The sequence below is a fragment of the Scyliorhinus torazame genome, chromosome 6 (assembly GCF_047496885.1).
Source record: "Scyliorhinus torazame isolate Kashiwa2021f chromosome 6, sScyTor2.1, whole genome shotgun sequence".
NCBI lineage: Eukaryota > Metazoa > Chordata > Chondrichthyes > Carcharhiniformes > Scyliorhinidae > Scyliorhinus > Scyliorhinus torazame.
In genome coordinates this window covers 14,911,875-14,938,478 of record NC_092712.1, presented here as the reverse complement: position 1 = coordinate 14,938,478, position 26,604 = coordinate 14,911,875, and the positions used below count along the sequence as shown (strand labels likewise).

The 26,604-nt window shown below is 48.8% G+C and overlaps 1 protein-coding gene across 1 annotated transcript in view; it reads right to left on the bottom strand.

The window, feature by feature from the left end:
* Positions 1–1,312: 1,312 nt before the first annotated feature.
* The window catches only part of oplah (5-oxoprolinase, ATP-hydrolysing), a 167,870-nt gene continuing 142,578 nt past the window's right edge, over positions 1,313–26,604 (bottom strand). The window contains exons 24-27 of the mRNA XM_072510166.1: positions 21,735–21,892; positions 19,268–19,428; positions 12,031–12,128; positions 1,313–9,380 (exon numbers count right to left, since the gene is read on the bottom strand). Coding sequence (XP_072366267.1) covers positions 9,216–9,380; positions 12,031–12,128; positions 19,268–19,428; positions 21,735–21,892 — 582 coding nt within the window. The 3' untranslated portion in view covers positions 1,313–9,215. The remainder of the gene's footprint in view (positions 9,381–12,030; positions 12,129–19,267; positions 19,429–21,734; positions 21,893–26,604) is intronic.

The following is a 26,604-nucleotide window of genomic DNA, read 5'->3' as shown; positions in this document are numbered from 1 at the left end:
TGAAAAGCCGCTAGTCGCCACATTCCAGTGCCTGTTCGGGGAGGCTGGTACGGGAATTGAACCGTGTTGCTGGCCTGCTTTCAAAGCCAGCAATTTAGCCCTGTGCTAAACCAGCCCCTGTATAATAATCGCTTATTGTCACAAGTAGGCTTCAATGAGGTTACTGTGAAAAACCCCTAGTCGCCACATTCCGGCGCCTGCCCTGAGAGGCCGGTGCAGGAATTGAACCCGTGCTACTGACCTTGTTCTGCATTACAGTGGTTTAGCCCACTGTGCTAAACCAGGGGATATGAGAAATACTCAAGTGGTAAAAGTAAAGGTGATCTGATGGGAGATAATAAGAAAAGTGGACCTCAGATTAAAAAAGAAATCCAGGAGGGTGGAAAAGAAATGAAAAGTTTCAAATGTTTTCACTGTAATAAACTAGGCCATGTAAAGTCACAGTGTTGGTGGTGAAGAAAAGCACTGGGAAGGCTGATGTGGTAAAACAGGATAAGACAGTAGGGTTTGTTAAAGTGGTAAAGGAAAGCCCAAGGGAAGCGAAGGAGGTGCAAACGATTGTACAGCCTGATCAAGAGGTGATTGATAAGGTGCCAGATGTCTTTAAAGAATTTACTTGTGTGGGTAAAGTTTACTCATGTGTATCAGGAGGAGCAGGTAAAGAAGTCACAATTTTAAGAGAAACGGGAGCTAGTCAATCTTTAATGGTAAGAGATGAGGAGTTATGTAGTTTGGGAAGAATGTTGCCAGAAAAGGTGGTGATATTTGGAATTCAGGGTGAGAGGAGTAGATTTCCATTATATAAGGTAAGGTTGGAAAGTCCAGTGAAGAGTGGTGAAGTGGTAGTAGGAGTAATAGAGAAACTAAGGGGCTGGCTTTTAAAGCAGACCAAGGCAGGCCAGCAGCACGGTTCAATTCCCGTACCAGCCTCCCCGAACAGGTGCCGGAATGTGGCGACTAGGGGCTTTTCACAGTAACTTCATTTGAAGCCTACTTGTGACAATAAGCGATTTTCATTTTCATTTCATTTCATCTTGTCCAGGAATACAGTTTATCTTGGGTAATGATATAGCTGGATCGCAAGTGGGAGTGATGCCTACTGTGGTTGATAAGCCAGTGGAAAATCAGACAACTGAAGTGTTGAAGGACGAATATCCTGGGATTTCTCCGGATTGTGTGGTAACAAGGTCACAAAGTCACAGGGTAAGACAAGAGGAGAAATCAAAGAGTGAAGATGAAGTTGAAGTGCAATTATCAGAAACGATTTTTGATCAGGTGGTATCAGGTGGTTGACAAAAAACAAGAACAGGTGGAGGATGAGACGGATATTTTCAGTTCAGGAAAATTGGCGGAGTTACAACAGAAAGATACAGAAACAAAACAGATGTATCAGAAAGCATACACAGAAGAGGAATCTGCGTGTATACCAGAATGTTATTACCGTAAAAGTGATGTCTTGATGAGAAAATGGAGACCTGTACATATGATGGCGGATGAAAAGTGGGCAGAAGTTCATCAAGTAGTATTGCCGGTAGGGTATAGAAAGGAGGTGTTGCGAGTTGCACATGAGGTACCAGTGGGAGGTCATTTGGGGATAAGGAAAACTCAAGCTAAAATCCAGAAACATTTATATTGGCCTGGACTACATAAAGATGCAGTTAAATTTTGTCAATCATGTCACACATGTCAAGTGATAAGGAAACCTCAAGCAGTGATAAAACCAGCGCCCTTCATACCCATTCCAGCATTTGAAGAACCTTTTACAAGGGTCCTAATTGATTGCGTAGAACCGCTTCCTAAAACGAAAAGTGGGAATCAATATCTTTTGACTATAATGGAAGTGTCTACTACGTTTCCAGAGGCCATTCATCCAGCAGAGGGCAGTAGAGCAGAGCTGCTGATTGGCTGTTGCAAGGGAAATTTGCATACCTCCGTTGTGGTCACCCTAACTTGAAGGTGTACCTGAGCTAGAGACCCTAGCTGTTCGAGTGAAGACAAGCATCCAGCAGAGGGCAGTAGAGCACAGCTGTTGACCGGCTGTTGCAAGGGAAATTTGCATACCTCCATTGTGGTCACCCTAACTTGAAGGTGGTTTGTGGAGGAGCTGTTGTCAAGTGACACTTAAACCCGAAACAGTTCTTCAGTGTTTCCCTCCCTACCCCCTCCTCTAACCCAAAAAAAAAACCGCTGTAAAGATCAAGAGGCAGGCTCGAGGTCAGGTAGAAGTAGAAAGAAGTTGAACCATGACGCCACGGCCTGCAGGTAAGGGATTGGCTGGTGACTGGTAAGTAGTTTTTCTTTTCTTTTCCCTCAGGTGTTATCGTGCAGGGCGCAGAGGTTGCTGAGTGAGTGCTTACTGAGAAGGGGAGTGAATAACAGGTAAGCTCTTTCTTTCTTTTTCTTTTCCAGAGGGGGTGGCAGGGAAGGTAGTGCAATGTTCCTCCTGCAGAATGTTTGAGGTGAGGGACGCCGACAGTGTCCCTGCTGATTTCATCAGTGGGAAGTGCACCAATCTCCAGCTCCTCAGAAACCGCGTTAGGGAACTGGAGCTGGTGCGTGATGTCTCGGATCGTGTTTTCGGGATCCTTAAGGGGGAGGGGGAGCAGCCCCAAGTCGTGGTCCACATAGGTACCAACGACATAGGTAGGAAAAGGGATAGGGATGTAAGGCAGGAATTCAGGGAGCTAGGGTGGAAACTTAGATCTAGGACAAACAGAGTAATTATCTCTGGGTTGTTACCCGTGCCACGTGATAGCGAGACGAGGAATAGGGAAAGAGAGGAGTTGAACGCGTGGCTACAGGGTTGGTGCAGGAGGGAGGGTTTCAGATTTCTGGATAATTGGGGCTCATTCTGGGGCCGGTGGGACCTCTACAAATGGGATGGTCTACACCTGGACCAGAGGGGTACCAATATCCTGGGGGGGGAAATTTGCTAATGCTCTTTGGGAGGGTTTAAACTAGTTCAGCAGGGGCTTGGGAACCTGAATTGTAGCTCCAGTATACAGGAGGTTGAGAGTAGTGAGGTCATGAGTAAGGTTTTAAAGTTGCAGGAGTGTACCGGCAGGCAGGAAGGTGGTTTAAAGTGTGTCTTCTTCAATGCCAGGAGCATCCGGAATAAGGTGGGTGAACTTGCGGCATGGGTTGGTACCTGGGTCTTTGTTGTTGTGGCCATTTCGGAGACATGGATAGAGCAGGGACAGGAATGGTTGTTGCAGGTGCCGGGGTTTAGATATTTCAGTAAGCTCAGGGAAGGTGGTAAAAGAGGGGGAGGGGTGGCATTGTTAGTCAAGGACAGTATTACTGTGGCAGAAGGGATGTTTGATGAGGACTCGTCTACTGAGGTAGTATGGGCTGAGGTTAGAAACAGGAAAGGAGAGGTCACCCTGTTAGGGGTTTTCTATAGGCCTCCGAAAAGTTCCAGAGATGTAGAGGAAAGGATTGCAAAGATGCTTCTGGATAGGAGCGAAAGCAACAGGGTAGTTGTTATGGGGGACTTTAATTTTCCAAATATTGACTGGAAACGCTATAGTTCGAGTACTTTAGATGGGTCCGTTTTTGTCCAATGTGTGCAGGAGGGTTTCCTGACACAGTATGTAGATAGGCCAACGAGAGGCGAGGCCGTATTGGATTTGGTACTGGGTGATGAACCAGGACAGGTGTTAGATTTGGAGGTAGGTGAGCACTTTGGTGATAGTGACCACAATTCGATTACGTTTACTTTAGTGATGGAAAGGGATAGGTATATACCACAGGGCAAGAGTTATATCTGGGGTAAGGCAATTATGATGCGATGAGGCAAGACTTAGGATGCATCAGATGGAGAGGAAAACTGCAGGGGATGGGCACAATGGAAATGTGGAGCTTGTTCAAGGAACAGCTACTGCGTGTCCTTGATAAGTATGTGCCTGTCAGGCAGGGAGGAAGTGGTCGAGCAAGGGAACCGTGGTTTACTAAGGCAGTCGAAACACTTGTCAAGAGGAAGAAGGAGGTTTATGTAAAGTTGAGACATGAAGGTTCAGTAAGGGTGCTCGAGAGATACAAGTTAGCTAGGAAGGACCTAAAGAGAGAGCTACGAAGAGCCAGGAGGGGACATGAGAAGTCTTTGGCAGGTAGGATCAAGGATAACCCTAAAGCTTTCTGTAGATATGTCAGGAATAAAAGAATGACGAGGGTAAGAGTAGGGCCAGTCAAGGACTGGGAAGTTGTGCTTGGAGTCCGAGGAGATAGGAGAGGTGCTAAATGAATATTTTTCGTCAGTATTCACACAGGAAAAAGACCATGTTGTCGAGGAGAATACTGAGATTCAGGCTACTAGACTAGAAGGGCTTGAGGTTCATAAGGAGGAGGTGTTATCTATTTTCACCCTTTCCAGAATTGTTAAGTCCCCTGGCCGGATGGGATTTATCCTAGGATTCTCTGGGAAGCTAGGGGGAGATTGTTGAGCCTATGGCTTTGATCTTCAAGTCATCTTTGTCAACAGGAATAGTGCCAGAAGACTGGAGGATAGCAAATGTTGTCCCCTTGTTCAAGAAGGGGAGTAGAGACAACCCGGGTAACTATAGACCAGTGAGCCTTACTTCTGTTGTGGGCAAAATCTTGGAAAGGTTTATAAGAGATAGGGTGTATAATCATCTGGAAAGGAATAATTTGATTAGACATAGTCAACACGGTTTCGTGAAGGGTAGGTCGTGCCTCACAAACCTTATTGAGTTCTTTGAGAAGGTGACCAAACAGGTGGATGAGGGTAAAGCAGTTGATGTGGTGTATATGGATTTCAGTAAAGCGTTTGATAAGGTTCCCCACGGTAGGCTACTGCAGAAAACACGGAAGCATGGAATTCAGGTAGATTTAGCAGTTTGGATCAGAAATTGGCTAGCTGGAAGAAGACAAAGGGTGGTGATTGATGGGAAGTGTTCAGACTGGAGTCCAGTTACTAGTGGTGTACCACAAGGATCTGTTTTGGGGCCACTGCTGTTTGTCATTTTTATAAATGACCTGGAGGAGGGCGTAGAAGGATGGGTGAGTACATTTGCAGATGACACTAAAGTCGGTGGAGTTGTGGACAGTGCGGAAGGATGTTACAAGTTACAGAGGGACATAGATAAGCTGCAGCGCTGGGCTGAGAGGTGGCAAATGGAGTTTAATGCAGAAAAGTGTGAAGTGATTCATTTTGGAAGGAATAACAGGAAGACAGAGTACTGGGCTAATGGTAAGATTCTTGGCAGTGTGGATGAGCAGAGAGATCTCGGTGTCCATGTACATAGATCCCTGAAAGTTGCCACTCAGGTTGAGAGGGTTGTTAAGAAGGCGTACGGTGTGTTAGCTTTTATTGGTAGAGGGATTGAGTTTCGGAGCCATGAGGTCATGTTGCAGCTGTACAAAACTCTGGTGCGGCCGCATTTGGAGTAGTGTGTGCAATTCTGGTCGCCACATTATAGGAAGGATGTGGAAGCATTGGAAAGGGTGCAGAGGAGATTTACCAGAATGTTACCTGGTATGGAGGGAAGATCTTATGAGGAAAGGCTGAGGGACTTGAGGCTGTTTTCGTTAGAGAGAAGGTTAAGAGGTGACTTAATTGAGGCATACAAGATGATCAGAGGATTGGATAGGGTGGACAGTGAGAGCCTTTTTCCTCGGATGGTGATGTCTAGCACGAGGGGACATACCTTTAAATTGAGGGTAGATAGATATAAGACAGATGTCAGAGGTAGGTTCTTTACTCAGAGAGTAGTAAGGGTGTGGAATGCCCTGCCTGCAACAGTAGTGGACTCGCCAACACTAAGGGTATTCAAATGGTCATTGGATAGACATATGGACGATAAGGGAATAGTGTAGATGGGCTTTAGAGTGGTTTCACAGGTCGGCGCAACATCGAGGGCCGAAGGGCCTGTACTGTGCTGTAATGTTCTATGTTCTATTCCAGTACGTAATATTACAGCTAAAAAGATTGTGGAGGAATTACTTAAATTCCTTACAATATATGGACTACCCACAGAAATACAATCGGATCAAGGATCAAATTTTACCTCCAGGTTATTCAAATAAGTATTGGATAGCTTAGGAATAAAACAATTTAAATCAACTGCGTACCATCCAGAATCGCAGTGAGCGTTAGAAAGGTGGCATCAGACATTAAAGACAATGTTGAGGGCTTATTGACAAGATTATCCAGAGGATTGGGATAAAGGAATTCCATTCGTACTGTTTGCAATTAGGGATGCACCTAATGAGTCAACCAAATTTAGTCCTTTTGAACTAAATTTTGGTCATGAGGTAAGAGGACCACTTAAATTGATTACGGAAAAATTGGTGAGTGAGAAATCGGAAATTACATTGTTGGATTATATGTCAAATTTTAGGGAACGATTAAATAGAGCAGGTGAATTGGCTACACAACATGTGAAAGTTGCACAAAATGTGATGAAACGGGTAGCGGACAAGAAATCCAATGTTCGTAGTTTTGCCAGTGGCGATAAAGTTTTAGTGTTGTTACCAGTGGTAGGTGAGCCTTTAAAAGCAAGGTTTTGTGGACTGTATCAGATTGAAAGGAAATTGAGTGAGGTGAATTATGTGGTAAAAACACCAGATAGAAGGAAGACTCACCGAGTGTGTCATGTGAATATGCTTAAAAGGTACTTTGAAAAGGAAGGAGAGAAAAAGGAGGAGATTTTAATGATTCTAACTCAAAGTGACGAACCAAATCCAGATGACGGTGAATTTGACATACCTCAAATTAAATTGGAAAATGAGGATGTTCTTAAAAATTGGGATAAATTGTTGAGTTACCTTCCAGAGGAAAAACAAACTGACCTGAAAGAGTTATTGATATCACATGGGCAAGTTTGTGGAGATAAATTGGGAAGTACTAAAATGGCTATACATGATGTAGATGTGGGAAATGCTGTTCCGATCAAACAACATCCATACAGACTTAACCCTTTAAAATTGGCACAGGTTAACAAAGAGATTGAGAGTATGTTTAAAAATGGTATAATTGAAGTGGGTTGCAGCCAATGGAGCTCACCCATAGTGATGGTACCTAAACCAGATGGTACCCAACGGTTGTGTGTGGACTACCGAAAGGTGAATGCAGTTACAAGAACGGACTCTTATCCTATCCCACGTTTGGAGGATTGCATTGAGAAAATGGGACAATCCGCTTTTATTTCCAAATTGGATTTACTTAAAGGTTACTGGCAGGTACCTTTATCCGAAAGGGCGAAGGAGATTTCAGCTTCTGTGACTCCAGATGGTATATACATCGGCGATCTGGTAGTTTTCAGCCAGAAAGGGAAAGAACATTTAAAACATCTTATGGAGTTATTCGATCGACTTCAGGTTTGGTGATAAACCTAGCCAAAAGTGAATTTGGAAAAGCCCAAATCACTTTCCTTGAGGAGTTTTCGATACCCTCGAGACGAAGGGAAATCATGCGATTTCTTGGCATGAGTGGATTTGATCGAAGATGTGTGCAAAAGTTTTGTAGTGTGATTGCTCCACTGATGGACTTGCTGAAGAAAAAAAGTTCAATGGACAGCGGACTTTCAACAGGCATTTGAAAGCCTGAAAGCTGTGATAACCAATGCTCCTGTGTGGGAGAATTGCAAGGGACTCTCTGATCAGATTGAACTGAAGTATCTAACTTTGAAGAGAAATGCTGAGGCGTAGAGAATTGGACGGATCATGCAGAGACTTTCTTGTTCAAAGAGACTGTCAATCGAGAAGGATTTCGGTTGGAGGAAGAACGAAAAAAAAAATGGACTATATTATTATACCTGTTTGTGTGTATTGTTTTTTTTGAACCGGTAGAGTGTTTTTGCTGCGTGCATTTCTTAATTGATGATGCAAAGGTGAAAAATAAAACCATCTTGAAGTTGATGGTTTATTTTGTTTTCTTGGGGGGAGGTGTCATATGAGAGTACCTTTAAGAAATGGATGTTTAAGCAATGTACCTTCAAGAAATGGAACTGATCATATTACTGAAGTGATGTCAGAGGGTGGGGGGAGCTGAGGTCACTTATGCTTTTGGTTTCAGTTTGAGGAGAAAGCTGGGAGTGTCTGTGTGTTTTGCTGAGAGCTGCAGGAAGAAAACACAGAGCTGGTCTGTTGATGTCTGCAAATCCAAAGACTATAAATATATTGAATGTAACCTCATGTCTGTTTTTGAAGGTTGAAGTCTTTTGGATGTTTAAAGGAACAGTTTGAAGGATTATTTAGTGTTGTAGTCTTTTGGGGTTATCTTTGAAGTAATGGGCATAAAGATATTCAATGTTTGTTTTAAAAATTAAAAGGTTAAATTGGAGTTCATAGAATAAACATTGTTTTGTTTTAAAAACCATTTGTCCATAATTGCTGTATCACACCTGGAGAGTATGCCGTGTGCCTCCCACACCACAATCTATTAAAAGTTGTGGGTCGGTTGAACTCCATGAAACACTTTGGGGTTCTGTAAACCCGGACCCATAACAATCTGCTCGCAGAAAAATACTTTTCACTGTACCTCGGTACACGTGACAATAAACAAATCCAAATCCAAATTAACAGGCATCTGGATGGATACATGAATAGAGAGGAAATAGAGGGATACGGACCGAGTAAGGGCAGAAGGTTTTTTTTTTAAAGTTAGAGAATCATGATTGGCACAGTCTTGGAGGGCTGAAGGGCCTGTTCCTGTGCTGTATTTTTCTTTGTTCTTTACCCGTTCCCCCTTCTTTTGGCTTTTACACCAGGAATCCTTTTGTCATTTAATCTCCTCCCCTCCACCCTATCGCGGACCCAACTTTCCTGGGTTCTGATGGAGCTGAAACTTTCACTCTGTTTCTCTCTCTCCACAGATGCTGCCTGGGAAAACGGCAATGATCTGGTCACTTATCTGACTGCTGTCTGTGGGATCTTGCTGTGCGTATGTTGGCCGCTGTGTTTCCTACATGGCAGTAATGACAACACTATAGGAAGTATTTCTCTGGCTGTAAAGTGCTTTGGGATGTCCTGAGTGGTTTTCCTCTCTTTGTGTGCTGTGTGGTGGGATGGGGGAGGAATGGTGAAAGATCTCGAATACACCTGGGACTATTCGCAGATCTCAGAATATGCTGGCCAGGGAACTCAAAGGTGAGTGAGGGAATCAGTCCTCCAATGACCCCTGCCCTCTAAGTTAAGTGTCCAGGAACCAAAAAGAAAGAGAAAAGAGTTTTTGCTGGAGTGTCCAGTGGTCTTGATCATGCCGACTCTTGGGTCTGTTTGTATTTGAACACACTTCCCCGTTCGACAAAGGTCACTCGTGATTTCTGATTCGCCGACCCTGGCAAAACCTCATGTTTCTCCATCGCATCTTCAGCCTGGCCCCAACCTCCACCTCCAGGCGTGTGCAACAGAAAGATGTCCTGAATCACAAAAAGGGAGAGAGAATGTGAACCCGTGTTAGCTGACCGAGGGAGAGAAAGAGAGAGATAAGAGAGAATGTGAAGGAGCCAAGGGAGACTCCTGAGAGGGCGTAACGTGTATGTGCCTGTAAGTGCCTGTGCGTGAATGTGCGACTGAGCGCGGGTGTGCGACTGAGCGCGGGTGTGCGACTGAGCGCGGGTGTGCGACTGAGCGCGGGTGTGCGACTGAGCGCGGGTGTGCGACTGAGCGCGGGTGTGCGACTGAGCGCGGGTGTGCGACTGAGCGCGGGTGTGCGACTGAGCGCGGGTGTGCGACTGAATGCATGTGTGTATGTGCGTATGTCTGCATGTGTGTGTGTATGTCTGCATGTGTGTGTGTATGTATCTGCATGTGCGCGTATGTGTATGCGTGTGTATGTGTCTGCATGTGTATGTGTGTATGTGTACGCGTGTGTATGTGTCTGCATGTGTGTGTGTCTGTGTGGTATGTATGTGTCTGCGTGTGCATGTGTCTGCTTGTGTGTGTCGGCGTGTGTATGTGTCTGCGTGTGTATGTTTGTATGTCTGTGTGCGCGCGCGTGTGTATGTGCCTGCGCGTGTGTCTGTGTCTGCACGTGTGTGTCTGTGTCTGCGTGTGTGTGTCTGCATGTCTGAGTGTGTATGTGTGTGTCTCTGCAGGTGTGTGTGTGTATGTGTGTGTCAGCATGTGTGTCTGCGTGTATATGTGTCTGCATGTGTACGTGTGCCTGTGACTGCATGTGTGTGTGTCTGCATGTGTATGTGTCTGTGACAATGTGTGTGTGTGTCTGCATGTGCGTGTGTGTCTGCGTGTGTGTCTGTGACTGCGTGTGTGTGCATGTGTCCGTGTATGTGTCTGTGTGTCTGTGACTGCATGTGTGTGTGTGTCTGTGACTGCGTGTGTGTGTGTATGTGTCTGTGACTGCGTGTGTGTGTGTCTGTGTATGTATGTGTCTGTGTCTGCATGTGTCTGTGTGTGTGTGTGTGTGTGTATGTGTCTGCGTGTCTGAATGTGTATGTGTGTATGTGTCTGCGTGTGTATGTGTCTGCGTGTGTGTCTGCGTGTGTGTGTGTATGTGTCTGCGTGTGTTTGTATGTGTGCCTGCGCATGTGTGTATGTGTGTCTGCGCATGTGTGTATGTGTGTCTGCGCGTGTGTGTATGTGTGTCTGCGCGTGTGTGTATGTGTGCCTGCGCGCGCGTGTGCCTGCGCGCGCGTGTGCCTGCGCGCGCGTGTGCCTGCGCGCGCGTGTGCCTGCGCGCGCGTGTGCCTGCGCGCGCGTGTGCCTGCGCGCGCGTGTGCCTGCGCGCGCGTGTGCCTGCGCGCGCGTGTGTCTGCGCGCGCGTGTGTCTGCGCGCGCGTGTGTCTGCGCGCGCGTGTGTGTCTGCGCGCGTGTGTCTGCGCGCGTGTGTCTGCGCGCGTGTGTGTCTGCGCGCGTGTGTGTCTGCGCGCGTGTGTCTGCGTGAGTGTGTGTTTATGTGTCTGCGTGTGTGAAGGGTCCTTCCTTTTATTTTTGCCGTTACATTTTTGATTCCTGGATGATTAATGGACATGTGTCTTTAAGGCAAGTGGCCTGTGCCTTTAATTCAAGCTGAGGATTTCAGCAGCAGGCGAGATCACTGTGCTGGTTCACCGCGAGCTGTAGACTGACCGGCACCAATGACAGAGATTGGCTGGGACTCGGTTTGATTACTTTGGCTGATGGCCAATGAATTTGCCCAAAGGGCTGTGCTCTGCCCGGAAACAGGTGTTGATTGGATCTTATCCCACTGGAATGTTTTTCAGAGCATCAAAAATTCAGTTTGGATTCTGGCAGCCTGATGAAGCAATCCAACTGACTCTTTCCAATATATTATCTTGAGACTGCAGAGGCCTGAAATTAAACCACAAGGTTTGTTGTGAAATAAAGTGTCCTTCCAGAAAGTAGTGGCCGAACTTTGAGCTGAAGGCCAAGTTTGATATGAAATAACGTGTCTCCAGAAAGCCTGCTGCTTGTGAGTATTGCATTTTCTAAACTACAGGGACCCCGAGTGAATGACTCGACAAAGAAGACCATTACCGGCTCAAACCAAAGACTTTACTCCACAAGCTTGCTGTGAGGAAAATGTGCTAAAGACTCATCTTTTGACCGTCAGCCTTATTATTTCTTATCCCTTTCCACCCCTCGGTGTTTGTCTGTCTTGTGTGTGTGGGTAGAGGGTGGGTCAAGTTAAAGAGATAGTAGATATTAGCTTGTCGTTAAATAGTTGTATTTACTGAATAAATAAACAGTAATCATGTTTACATTTACAAATCTGTGACTGTAATTATTGAGCAGACAAAGGCCAAAATTTTCGAATATTTTAAAAAGAATTATGGATTCTTTTAAGTGTCTTAAAACACGTGTGTTTTAATTCCAGGGCATGTGGGGCTGGAATTGACCATGCACTAGCCCAGGGTGTCCTAACACTGTATGTATGTGTTTGGGATACTAGACTGGCTGAGACAATGCACTGTGTGTGTGTGGGGGTGTGTGTGTGTGTGTGTGTGAGAGAAGATAGAACAGAGATTGAAGTGTTCAGTGTCCGGCAGCGGTGTGAGCAGTGTGTTTCTGGACCACAATGATTACAGTTGCCAATCACCGTCCTCTTACCCCGGCCCCAACAGCAACAGATGTCTTTGCTCCAAGATTGATGGTCCTTCCATCCTCACGGACCAGCAGATTGAGCCCTCGGGCTCCTGGCTTCCCTCCTGCACAGTGAACAGAAACTAGATTTACTACTAGAGGAAAAGCTGCTTCTTCGGACCAGAAACCACCTTCCTAGCAGCACCTAGAGGAGAGTGTGAGAGGCGGACACCGGGTCAGACAGTCAGCAGCACCTAGAGGACAGTGTGAGAGGGGGACACTGGGACAGACAGTCAGCACCTAGAGGACAGTGTGAGAGGCGGACACCGGGTCAGACAGTCAGCACCTAGAGGACAGTGTGAGAGGCGGACACCGGGTCAGACAGTCAGCACCTAGAGGACAGTGTGAGAGGCGGACACCGGGTCAGACAGTCAGCACCTAGAGGACAGTGTGAGAGGCGGACACCGGGTCAGACAGTCAGCACCTAGAGGACAGTGTGAGAGGGGGACACTGGGACAGACAGTCAGCACCTAAGAGGAGAGTGTGAGAGGCGGACACCGGGTCAGACCGTCAACACCTAGAGGAGAGTGTGAGAGGCGGACACCGGGTCAGACCGTCAACACCTAGAGGACAGTGTGAGAGGGGGACACTGGGACAGACCGTCAACACCTAGAGGAGAGTGTGAGAGGCGGACACCGGGTCAGACCGTCAACACCTAGAGGACAGTGTGAGAGGGGGACACTGGGACAGACCGTCAACACCTAGAGGACAGTGTGAGAGGGGGACACTGGGACAGACAGTCAGCACCTAGAGGACAGTGTGAGAGGGGGACACCGGGTCAGACCGTCAACACCTAGAGGACAGTGTGAGAGGGGGACACTGGGACAGACAGTCAGCACCTAGAGGACAGTGTGAGAGGCGGACACCGGGTCAGACCGTCAACACCTAGAGGACAGTGTGAGAGGCGGACACCGGGTCAGACCGTCAACACCTAGAGGACAGTGTGAGAGGGGGACACTGGGACAGACAGTCAGCACCTAGAGGACAGTGTGAGAGGGGGACACTGGGACAGACCGTCAACACCTAGAGGACAGTGTGAGAGGCGGACACCGGGTCAGACCGTCAACACCTAGAGGACAGTGTGAGAGGGGGACACTGGGACAGACCGTCAACACCTAGAGGACAGTGTGAGAGGGGGACACTGGGACAGACCGTCAACACCTAGAGGACAGTGTGAGAGGCGGACACCGGGTCAGACCGTCAACACCTAAGAGGAGAGTGTGAGAGGGGGACACTGGGACAGACCGTCAACACCTAGAGGACAGTGTGAGAGGGGGACACTGGGACAGACCGTCAACACCTAGAGGACAGTGTGAGAGGGGGACACCGGGTCAGACCGTCAACACCTAGAGGACAGTGTGAGAGGGGGACACTGGGACAGACCGTCAACACCTAGAGGACAGTGTGAGAGGGGGACACTGGGACAGACCGTCAACACCTAGAGGAGAGTGTGAGAGGCGGACACCGGGTCAGACCGTCAACACCTAGAGGACAGTGTGAGAGGGGGACACTGGGACAGACCGTCAACACCTAGAGGAGAGTGTGAGAGGCGGACACCGGGTCAGACCGTCAACACCTAGAGGACAGTGTGAGAGGCGGACACCGGGTCAGACCGTCAACACCTAGAGGACAGTGTGAGAGGGGGACACTGGGACAGACCGTCAACACCTAGAGGAGAGTGTGAGAGGGGGACACTGGGACAGACCGTCAACACCTAGAGGACAGTGTGAGAGGCGGACACCGGGTCAGACCGTCAACACCTAGAGGACAGTGTGAGAGGGGGACACTGGGACAGACCGTCAACACCTAGAGGACAGTGTGAGAGGCGGACACCGGGTCAGACCGTCAACACCTAGAGGACAGTGTGAGAGGGGGACACTGGGACAGACCGTCAACACCTCGAGGACAGTGTGAGAGGCGGACACCGGGTCAGACCGTCAACACCTAGAGGACAGTGTGAGAGGCGGACACCGGGTCAGACCGTCAACACCTAGAGGACAGTGTGAGAGGGGGACACTGGGACAGACCGTCAACACCTAGAGGACAGTGTGAGAGGCGGACACCGGGTCAGACCGTCAACACCTAGAGGACAGTGTGAGAGGGGGACACTGGGACAGACCGTCAACACCTAGAGGACAGTGTGAGAGGGGGACACTGGGACAGACCGTCAACACCTAGAGGACAGTGTGAGAGGCGGACACCGGGTCAGACCGTCAACACCTAGAGGAGAGTGTGAGAGGCGGACACCGGGTCAGACCGTCAACACCTAGAGGACAGTGTGAGAGGGGGACACTGGGACAGACCGTCAACACCTAGAGGACAGTGTGAGAGGCGGACACCGGGTCAGACCGTCAACACCTAGAGGAGAGTGTGAGAGGGGGACACTGGGACAGACCGTCAACACCTAGAGGACAGTGTGAGAGGGGGACACTGGGACAGACAGTCAGCAGCACCTAGAGGACAGTGTGAGAGGCGGACACCGGGTCAGACCGTCAACACCTAGAGGACAGTGTGAGAGGGGGACACTGGGACAGACAGTCAGCAGCACCTAGAGGAGTGTGAGAGAGGAGGACACCGGGTCAGACAGTCAGCACCTAGCGGAGAGTGGGGTGGGAGGACACTGGGACAGACAGTCAGCAACTGGATTGGATTTGTTTGTCACGTGTACCGAGGTACAGTGAAAAGTATTTTTCTGCGAGCAGCTCAACAGATCATTAAATACATGGGAAGAAAAGGGAATAAAAGAAAATACATAATAGGGCAACACAACATATACAATGTAACTACATAAGCACCGGCATCGGATGAAGCATACAGGGTGTAGTGTTAATGAAATCAGTCCATAAGAGGGTCATTTAAGAGTCTGGTGACAGCGGGGAAGAAGCTGTTTTTGAGTCTGTTCGTGCGTGTTCTCAGACTTCTGTATCTCCTGCCCGATGGAAGAAGTTGGAAGAGTGAGTAAGCTGGGTGGGAGGGATCTTTGATTATACTGCCCGTTTTCCCCAGGCAGCGGGAGGTGTAGATGGAGTCAATGGATGGGAGGCAGGTTTGTGTGATGGACTGGGCGGTGTTCACGACTCTCTGAAGTTTCTTGCGGTCTTGGGCCGAGCAGTTGCCATACCAGGCTGTGATGCACCCAGACAGGATGCTTTCTATGGTGCATCTGTAAAAGTTGGTAAGAGTCAATGTGGACATGCCGAATTTCCTTAGTTTCCTGAGGAGGTATAGGTGCTGTTGTGCTTTCTTGGTGGTAGCGTCGACGTGGGCGGACCAGGACAGATTTTTGGAGATGTGCACCCCTAGGAATTTGAAACTGTTAACCATCTCCACCTCGGCCCTGTTGATGCTGACAGGGGTGTGTACAGTACTTTGCTTCCTGAAGTCAATTACCAGCTCTTTAGTTTTGCTGGCATTGAGGGAGAGATTGTTGTCGCTACACCACTCCACTAGGTTCTCTATTTCCCTCCTGTATTCGGACTCGTCGTTATTCGAGATCCGGCCCACTATGGTCGTATCGTCAGCAAACTTGTAGATGGAGTTGGAACCAAGTTTTGCCACGCAGTCGTGTGTGTACAGGGAGTAGAATAGGGGGCTAAGTACGCAGCCTTATGGGGCCCCAGTGTTGAGGACTATTGTGGAGGAGGTGTTGTTGTTCATTCTTACTGATTGTGGTCTGTTGGTCAGAAAATCGAGGATCCAGTTGCAGAGTGGGGAGCCAAGTCCTAGGTTTTGGAGGTTTGATATGAGCTTGGCTGGGATTATGGTGTTGAAGGCGGAGCTGTAGTCAATAAATAAGAGGAGAGTGTGAGAGGAGGGCACTGGGACAGTCAACAGCACCTAGAGGAGAGTATGAGAGTGGGACACTGGGACAGACAGTCAGCACCTAGAGTAGAGTATGAGAGGGGGTGACACTGGGACAGACAGTCAGCACCTAGAGGAGAGTGCGAGAGGAGGATAGCGGGACAGACAGTCAGCACCTAGAGTAGAGTATGAGAGGGGGTGACACTGGGACAGACAGTCAGCACCTGGAGGAGAGTGCGAGAGGAGGATAGCGGGACAGACAGACAGCAGCACCTAGAGGGGAGTGTGAGAGGAGGACACTGGGACAGACAGTCAGCACCTAGAGTAGAGTATGAGAGGGGGTGACACTGGGACAGACAGTCAGCACCTGGAGGAGTGCGAGAGAGGAGGATAGCGGGACAGACAGACAGCAGCACCTAGAGGTGAGTGTGAGAGGAGGACACTGGGACAGACAGTCAGCACCCTGTGTCTGTGTGGGTTCCACCCCCACAACCCAAAGATGTGCAGGGTAGGTGGATTGGCCACGCTAAATTGTCCCTCAATTGGAAAAAAATAAATAATTGGGTACTCTAAATTTGAAAAAAAGGAATTCAAAGGTGAGACGGGACAAGTGGAAGCAGCTGATTGGGTGAGTAATATCAGATAAGTATTTACTACTTTTATCGCTTACAGTTTGTAAGGTTTTTATTTTGTGGCAGCTTGGGATATAACTTATCTGGAACTGGAGATTTGTCACCTTTAAGCCCGCAAAACTTCCTCACTTTGTGTCAAACTATTCAAGAGCCTCAGTTCCTCTCCCCGAATTCTGTACCTACATCATCCTCCTCCCGAGTGCAGACAGATGTGAAGTACTTGTTTAACATCCTACCAATGTCCTCCGGCTCTACGCACAGTTTGCCCTCTTGTTCCGTAATGGGCTCCACTCTTTCCCTGGTTATACTCTAACCCTATCCGCCAGTGTTTTTTCATGCCCCCTCTTTGCTCTCCGAATTGCTTTCCTAAGTTCTTCCTGCACTTTCTATACTCCACTAAGGCTTCTGATTTGCTCCCTTTGTACCTGTTAAAAGGCTCTCTTTTATTTCTTATCCAGTCCTGAATATTCCCAGACATGCAGAGTTCTCTGGGCTTGTTGCTGTGACATTTCACCCTAATTTGGGCCTGCACTTTTCTTGAACTTCTGCAGTCCATGTGGTATAGGTTCACAGACAGTGCAGTTAGGGAGACACCAGTGGGATGCCAGAGCTCCAGGAGAATCAGGGGGCACTGGTGAGTGGAGTGATCATCACCAAGGAGAAGGCTCTGGGGAAACTGAAAGGTCTGAAGTTGGATAAATCACCTGGGGCGGATGGACTACATCTCAGGGTTCTAAAGGAGATAGCGGAGGAGATAGTGGAGGCATTGGTGATGATCTTTCAGGAATCACTGGAGGCAGGAAGGGTCCCAGAGGACTGGAAAGTGGCTAATGTAACATCGCTGTTTAAGAAGGGAGGGAGACAACTGACGGAAATTATCGGCCAGTTAGCCTGACTTTTCGGTCATTGGCAAGATTTTAGTCCATTATTAAAGATGAGATCACAGAGTACTTGAAAGTGCATGATGAAATAGGACTGAGTCAGCACGGCTTCGTCAAGGGGAGGTCATGCCTGACAAATCTGTTAGAGTTCTTTGAGGAGGTAACAAGGAAGTTAGACAAAGGAGAACCAGTGGACGTGATTTATTTAGATTTCCAGATGGCCTTTGACTAAGTGCCACATAGGCGACTATGAAATAAGTTAAGAGCCCATGGTGTTAGGGTAAGATCCTGGCATGGATAGAGGATTGGCTGACCGGCAGAAGGCAGAGAGTGGGGATAAAGGTAACTAGTGGTGTGCCTCAGGTCTGTGCTGGGACCACAACTTTTCACAATATACATTAACGATTTGGAAAAAGGAACAGAAGGCCCTGTTGCTAAGTTTGCAGATGATACAAAGATCTGTAGAGGGACAGGTAATATTGAGGAAGCAGGCGGGGTTCAGAAGGACTTGGACAGGCTAGGAGAATGGGCAATAAAGTGGCAGATGGAATACAATGTGGAAAAGTGAGAGGTTATGTGGCAAACCACTGTATTGTATTGTACTGTTGTACTGTTACATGCCTGGGCTTGACCCTGCTGACTCCGAACCACTGTAGTATATAATCTGTGTATTGTGGTAGACTGCCACTGTATTACATGTAATGTGGTAAACCACTGCCTGCTGGCTCCACCTCCCCGGGCTTGGTATAAAGGTGGCTGGTCTCCGCCACTGCCCCAGTTCAGGATCCGAGGCCAGGAGGCTTTCCGTTTAGTTTATTAAAGCCTCAGTTACGTTCACTACTCGTCTCATGTTCGTTGAGGTTATGCACTTTGGAAGGAGGAATGGAGGCATAGACTATTTTCTAAATGGGGAAATGCTTAGGAAATCAGAAGCACAAAGGGACTTGGGAGTCCTTGTTCATGATTCTCTTAAGGGTAACGTGCAGGTTCAGTTGGCAGTTAGGAAGGCAAATGCAATGTTCGCATTCATGTTGAGAGGGCTAGAATACAAGAGCAGGGATGTGCTCCTGAGGCTGTATAAGGCTCTGGTCAGACCCCATTTGGAGTCTGAGAGCAGTTTTGGGTCCCATATCTAAGGAAGGATGTGCTGACCTTGGAAAGGGTCCAGAGGAGGTTCACAAGAATAATGCCTGGAATGAAGAACTTGTCGGATGAGGAACGGCTGAGGGCTCTGGTACTCGTTGGAGTTTAGAAGGATGAGGGGAGATCTTATTGAAACTTCCAGGATACAACGATGCCTGGATAGAGTGGACGTGGAGAGGATGTTTCCACTTGTCGGAAAAACTTTATTATTGTCACAGATAGGCTTACATTAACACTGCAATGAAGTAACTGTGAAAATCTTACGGTCTTATGGCAGGGTGTTCCAGGATTTTGACCCAGCAAGAAACGATGTAGCCATGTCAACACTTTTGTACTCAAACCCCATGCAATAAAGGCTCAGATAACAGTTGCCTTCCTAATTGTTTGTGTAGCTGGATGTGAACCTTCTGTTGTTCATGTGCAAGCACACCCAGATTCATCTGAATATGAACATTTCCCAGTTACTAAGTCTTCTGCATTTCTGTCCTTCCTTCTGAAATGACTAACCTCCCATTTCCTCACGCTATATTGTACCCACCACATCTTCTTTCCCACTCACTAACTGGTCAAGATGCCCTTGCAGCCTGTGTGTCTTGCTCACAGCTTACTTTCCCAGCTAATCTTGTATATACATCCCCATCCTATATTTCTCCAGAAACCTAGGCAGCTGGCCCTTGACCCATGTCTTGCTGTGTGCTGCAATGTCCTTCTCCATGAACTCACTCAGGAGGTTTTGCCATGTGTTACCGTTTAGGCCGTAAGGGCGGAAGGCTCGCCGTTCCGTCAGCACCGATAGGACCACCCTCTCCCGGAACAGCAGCTCCCGAATGACCCCATCGCCGCCATGGTGGCGGCCTTTGCCCCCGGATCCACGGTTCAGCTCAAACCTCTTCAGGACGACAGGATACCTGGGAATCAATCCAAGAAGGAATAATGAAGCTCTCAAACTGAGAAGGCAGGAGGAACGTGTGGATCTGGCAATGAAGGGATTCGGTTACTGGGTCAGTAATCCAGAGAACATGAGTTCAAATCCCACCAGGGCAGTCCAATAATTTGAATTAGATTCTGAAAGAAATGGAATAAAGAATGAAAGCTGGTATCAGCGACAGTGACCACCATAAGGTTACAATATGGCCTGGTCTGGGTTGCTGGCTGCTTTAATGACTAAAAGGCACAGTGGTGTACCACAGGGATCCGTGCTGGGCCCCCTATTGTTTGTCATTTATATAAATGACATAGATGACCATGTGGGGGGTAGGATCAGTACGTCTGCGGATGATACAAAGATTGGCCGGGTGGTTAACAGTGAGGTTGAGTGTCTTGGGTTACAGGAAGATATCGACGCGATGGTCAAATAGGCAGGTAAGTGGCAGGTGGAATTTTACCCTGAGAAGTGTGAGGTGATAAACTTTGGAAGGAGTAATTCAACAAGGATGTATATATACTATGAAAGGTCTGATACTGGGAAGTTCCGAGGAACAAAGGGACCTTGGCGTGTTTGTCTATAGATCTCTGAAGGCAGAAGGGCAGGTTAATAGAGTGGTGAAAAAGGCATATGGGACTCTCGCTTTAATCATTGGGACTTAACTTACAAAAGCAGGGAGGTCATGATGGAGCTGTGTAGAACTTTAGTGAGGCCACAGCTGGAGTACTGTGTGCAATTCTGGTCGCCACATTATCGGAAGAATGTACGTGCACCGGAGGGAGTGCAGAGAAGATTCACCAGAACGTTGCGTGGGATGGAACATTTAAGTTATAAAGAGACGTTAGATAGGCTTGGGTTGTTTTCTCTAGAGCAGAGAAGACTGAGGGGTGACCTGATTGAGATATACAAGATTATGAGGGGCATGGACAGGGTGGATAGGGAGCAACTGTTCCCCTTAGTTGAAGCGTCAGTTACGAGGAGACATAAATTCAACATGTGGGGTGGGAGATTTAGGGTGGATTTGGGGCAATATCTTTTTACCCAGCGAGTGGTGACTGTCTGGAACGCACTGCCTGGGAGGGTGGTAGAGGTGGGATGCCTCACATCCTTTAAAAAGTACCTGGGTGCGTACTTGGCACATCATAACATTCAAGGCTATGGATCAAGTGCTGGTGGGATTAGGTGGGCAGGTCAGGGACTTTCATGCGTCGGTACAGAATCGATGGGCCTCATCTGCCTGTAGTATTCTGATGTGGAGATGCCGGCGTTGGACTGGGGTGAGCACAGTACGAAGTCTTACAACACCAGGTTAAAGTCCAACAGGTTTGTTTCGATGTCACTAGCTTTCGGAGCGCTGCTCCTTCCTCAGGTGAATGAAGAGGTCTGTTCCAGAAACACATATATAGACAAATTCAAAGATGCCAAACAATGCTAGGAATGCGACCATTAGCAGGTGATTAAATATGAGGGTTGCTGGACAGACGGCTACAGCAAACTACCCAGTCTTCAGAACAGTGACCACGACAGCACACAACCCTGTCATGGCAATCTCTGCAAGACGTGCCAGATCATCGACATGGATACCACTATTACACGTGAGAACACCACCCACCAGGTACGCGGTACATACTCGTGCGACTCGGCCAACGTTGTCTACCTCATACGCTGCAGGAAAGGATGTCCCAAAGCGTGGTACATTGGCGAGACCATGCAGACGCTGCGACAACAAATGAATGGACATCGCGCAACAATCACCAGGCAGGAATGTTCCCTTCCAGTCGGGGAACACTTCAGCAGTCAAGGGCATTCAGCCTCTGATCTCCGGGTAAGCGTTCTCCAAGGCGGCCTTCAGGACCCGCGACAACGCAGAATTGCCGAGCAGAAACTTATAGCCAAGTTCCGCACACAAGAGTGCGGCCTCAACCGGGACCTGGGATTCATGTCACATTACATTCATTCCCCACCATCTGGCCTGCGAAATCCTACCAACTGTCCTGGCTTGAGACAATTCACTCCTCTTTAACCTGGGGTTACCCCATCTCTGGATCTGTAAAGATTTAATCACCTGCTAATGCTCGCATTCCTAGCATTGTTTGGCATCTTTGAATTTGTCTATATGTGTGTTTCTGGAACAGACCTCTTCATTCACCTGAGGAAGGAGCAGCGCTCCGAAAGCTAGTGACATCGAAACAAACCTGTTGGACTTTAACCTGGTGTTGTAAGACTTCGTACTGTGGTATTCTGGTGATTATGTGGTTCCCCGCTGTGGTTGCATTTTGGGAGCTGTACCTTTTCTCCAAGATTTCGGGGTCTGTGATGCGTGTGTTGGTCATGTGGGTGTGAACTCCTCCCCGCCCATTCCATCGAGGACCCGCTCCAGAGCCTCCGGCAACTGTCTCGTAGTATCCCACCCGATCATTACCAAAGGTGATGTTGTTCATACAGCCCTGGGAACAGCAGCCAGAGAGAGAAAGAGAGAGAGAGGGGGTTACTGAGACCCATAGGGTAGAAGCAGAGATATATTGGTCTTGAAGAGGGTTCTGCACAGATTACAACAGGCTGACAAGGGTTAAATTACAGGAATAGATTGCATAAACCCAGTTAGTATTCCCTAGGATCTGAAAAGAAATAACTCCGCACTGACCCTCCGACGATGCGACACACGTTAGTGTGGGATTTGAACCCGTCACTAGGACACAATCTGGCCTCTGTAGCCATGTAAAATGGCTAACTCCCGATTAGAATGGCCAAACCCCGATTTAAAATGGCGAACGGAAGAGGCTGATGGGAAAATCAGCCAACAGGACTCAAACAGACAGCTGCAGGTAAAACTTGTATTCGCCTCTGGGGAGGCCAGACAGAATCGATACCTGCAGCCATCAACATCACAACACCCCAGCCGTCTGCATATAAAGTAGCAATCCGGGGAACAATATGCTACAAATTAGTAACACAAAGCCGACCCAGACCTTTCGGCGCCAGCAGGAGCTGACACAAAGAGAGGTGGGTGACCACCCCTCGATCAAGGAATCGCTCCAGCATTGGAGAATATCGAACCAAGTAATTGGGACCAAGTCCAATCACTTGGAACCAGGTACAGGGTCCGCCCCGAGAGGCGGGAAGCCCCTGGGGACTATAAGAATAGGAGCCAAGTTCAAATCGACCCTTTTTTCACCACCTTTCTGCCTTTTTCCCCTTCTTCTCCTCTCCACACCCTTCAAGACCCTCTGCAACAGCCGCGAGAAATAGTAAGACTTACTCCAACGCTCGCTACGGGATAGGCACTCCTGACTATCGATCTGTACCAGTTTTGAATCCCGCAGGCTCAGAACCCATACGAAAGGCCATTCGTTTCCCTGACCTGGTGGGCCATTTCCAAAGTTAAGTATTGCCTGTTAGTTGTCGGAAGTAGCTTAGAAGTAGAATTTATGCATAAGTATTGATTACTGTGTATAATAAATGTGCGTTGATTTAACTCTTACTAAGCGGTGTGTTGGATTATTGACCATTACTCGGACTTGAACCACGTGGCAGTATCATAAAGATACCTGGCGACTCGAGAGCAAAGGTGACAGAATTAGAGCAAATAAACTAAGGCTAAAACGAGCAGCACTTCCTGATTACTCGTCCAGTAAAAGTACCTCTGCGCCACCACCTGCCACAATGGATATTGTTATTACTGTTCGAAAACTAGTACTGAGGGTGTGCCGCACTGTCAGAGGGTCAGTGCTGAGGGAGTGCTGCACTGTCAGAGGGTCAGTACTGAGGGAGTGCTGCACTGTCAGAGGGTCAGTACTGAGGGAGCGCCGCACTGTCGGAGGGTCAGGACTGAGGGAGTGCTGCACTGACAGAGAGGCAGTACTGAGGGAGCGCTGCACTGTCAGAGGGTCAGTACTGAGGGAGTGCCCCACTGTCAGAGGGTAAGTGCTGAGGGAGCGCTGCACTGTCAGAGGGTCAGTATTGAGGGAGTGCTGCACTGTCAGAGGGTCAGTACTGAGGGAGTGCTGCATTGTCAGAGGGTCAGTATTGAGGTAGTGCTGCACAGTCAGAGGGTCAGTACTGAGGGAGTGCTGCACTGTCAAAGGGTAAGTGCTGAGGGAGTGCTGCACTGTCAGAGGGTCAGTGCTGAGGGAGTGCTGCACTGTCAGAGGGTCAGTACCGAGGGAGCGCTGGACTGTCAGAGGGTCGGTCCTGAGGGAGTGCTGCACTGACAGAGAGTCCGTACTGAGGGAGCGCTGCACTGTCAGACGGTCAGTACTGAGGGAGCGCTGCACTGTCAGAGGGCCAGTACTGAATGAGTGCTGCACTGACAGAGAGTCCGTACTGAGGGAGCGCTGGACTGTCAGAGAGTCGGTCCTGAGGGAGTGCTGCACTGTCAGAGAGTCAGTACTGAGGGAGAGCTACACTGTCAGAGGGTCAGTACTGAGGGAGTGCCGCACTGACAGAGAGTCAGTACTGAGGGAGCGCTGGACCATCAGAGGGTTAATACTGAGGGAGCGCTGCACTGTCAGAGGGTCAGTACTGAGGGAGTGCCGCACTGACAGAGAGTCCGTACTGAGGGAGCGCTGCACTGTCAGACGGTCAGTACTGAGGGAGTGCTGCACTGTCAGAGGGCCAGTACTGAATGAGTGCTGCACTGTGAGAGGGTCAGTACTGAGGGAGTGCCACACTGTCAGAGGGTCAGTACTGAAGGAGGGCCGCAGTGTCAGAGGGTCAGTCCTGAGGGAGTGCCGCACTGTCAGAGGGTCAGTACTGAGGGAGTGCCGCACTGACAGAGTCAGTACTGAGGGCGCACTACACTGTCAGAGGCTCAGTGCTGTGGGAGTGCCGCACTGTCGGAGGGACGGTCCTGAGGGAGTGCTGCACTGTCAGAGAGTAGACAATATTGAATTCTTTACCCGTCAGTCTGGCCTCAATAAAACTCAAGATGGATTTGTAGGTATAGTATTATTTATTTTAACCAACTTGCAAGGCTGACTCGCTTCACAGGGACACAGAACACAGAAACTGTCTCCTGGACCCCTTGGAAAATGAATGAGGTCGGAGACAAAGAGATCTCTGCAAATACATTCAAATGGCATCAAGTTTCACATACACGATTCCCATAGGTCATCCTATACCCCTCCTGACCTGGCCATCCATCCTGATTGGCTCACTTTTCATTCCTTAACCCTGGGCCTCTTGATACCCAGCATCCTTTTCCCCATCTCTGCCAGACACCTCTCCCCCCTTCCTTGCCATGCTTTCTGAAATCCTTTGTGCTTTGTCCTTTGTGAACTCACTAGAATTAAACTGGCCCACATCTACATTACTGTAACAAATATTTAAACTAACTATTTTATATCACATTCGTCAGGGTCAGTACTGAGGGAGTGCCGCACTGTCACTGGGTCAGTACTGAGGGCGTGCTGCACTGTCAGTGGGTCAGTACCAAGGGAGCACTGCACTGTCAGTGGGTCAGTACCGAGGGAGTGCTGCACTGCCAGAAGGTCAGTCCTGAGGGAGTGCCGCACTATCAGAGGGTCAGTACCGAGGGAGCGCTGGACTGTCAGAGGGTCGGTCCTGAGGGAGTGCTGCACTGTCAGAGGGTCAGTATCGAGGGAGTGCTGCACTGTCAGAGGGTCAGTACCGAGGGAGTGCTGCACTGTCAGAGAGTCAGTACTGAGGGAGTGCTGCACTGTCAGAGGGTCAGTACTGAGGGTGTGCTGCACTGTCAGAGGGTCAGTACTGAGGGAGTGCTGCACTGTCAGAGGGTCAGTACTGAGGGAGTGCTGCACTGTCAGAGGGTCAGTACTGAGGGAGTGCCGCACTGTCAGAGGGTCAGTACTGAGGGAGTGCTGCAGTGTCAGAGGGTCAGTACCGAGGGTGTGCTGGCGAGGCCAGCATTTGTTACCCATCCCTAATTGCCCTTCAAGGTGGTGGTGAGCTGCCTCCTTGAATCGCAGCAGTCGAGGTGGTGTGGGGAGGTGGTGTGGGTACACCCACTGTGCTGTTAGGGAGGGAATTCAAGGACTTTGACTCAGCGATCCATTCGCATGGGCAACAAATGCTGGTCTTGGTAATCATGATGTGGAGATGCCGGCGTTGGACTGGGGTGAGCACAGTACGAAGTCTTACAACACCAGGTTAATGTCCAACAGGTTTGTTTCGATGTCACTAGCTTTCGGAGCGCTGCTCCTTCCTCAGGTGAATGAAGAGGTATGTTCCAGAAACACATATATAGACAAATTCAAAGATGCCAAACAATGCTAGGAATGCGAGCATTAGCAGGTGATTAAATCTTTACAGATCCAGAGATGGGGTAACCCCAGGTTAAAGAGGTGTGAATTGTACCAAGCCAGGACAGTTGGTAGGATTTTGCAGGCCAGATGGTGGGGGATGAATGTAATGCGACATGAATCCCAGGTCCCGGTTGAGGCCGCACTCATGTGTGCGGAACTTGGCTATAAGTTTCTGCTCGGCGATTCTGCGTTGTCGCGGGTCCTGAAGGCCGCCTTGGAGAACGCTTACCCGGAGATCAGAGGCTGAATGCCCTTGACTGCTGAAGTGTTCCCCGACTGGAAGGGAACATTCCTGCCTGGTGATTGTTGCGCGATGTCCGTTCATTTGTTGTCGCAGCGTCTGCATGGTCTCGCCAATGTACCACGCTTCGGGACATCCTTTCCTACAGCGTATGAGGTAGACAACGTTGGCCGAGCGCACGAGTATGTACCGCGTACCTGGTGGGTGGTGTTCTCACGTGTAATAGTGGTATCAATGTCGATGATCTGGCACGTCTTGCAGAGATTGCCATGGCATGGTTGTGTGGTGTCGTGGTCACTGTTCTGAAGACTGGGTAGTTTGCTGCAAACAATGGTTCGTTTGAGGTTGCGCGGTTGTTTGAAGGCAAGTAGTGGGGGTGTGGGGATGACCTTGGCAAGATGTTCATCGTCATCAATGACGTGTTGAAGGCTGTGAAGAAGATGACGCAACCAAAATCAGTTGCATTCTTGGACACACTCGTCTCCATCAAGGATGGTCACCTCAGCACTTCGCTTTACCGCAAACCCACGGATAACCTCATGATGCTCCACTTCTCCAGCTTCCACCCTAAACACATTAAAGAAGCCATCCCCTATGGACAAGCGCTCCGTATACACAGGATCTGCTCAGACAAGGA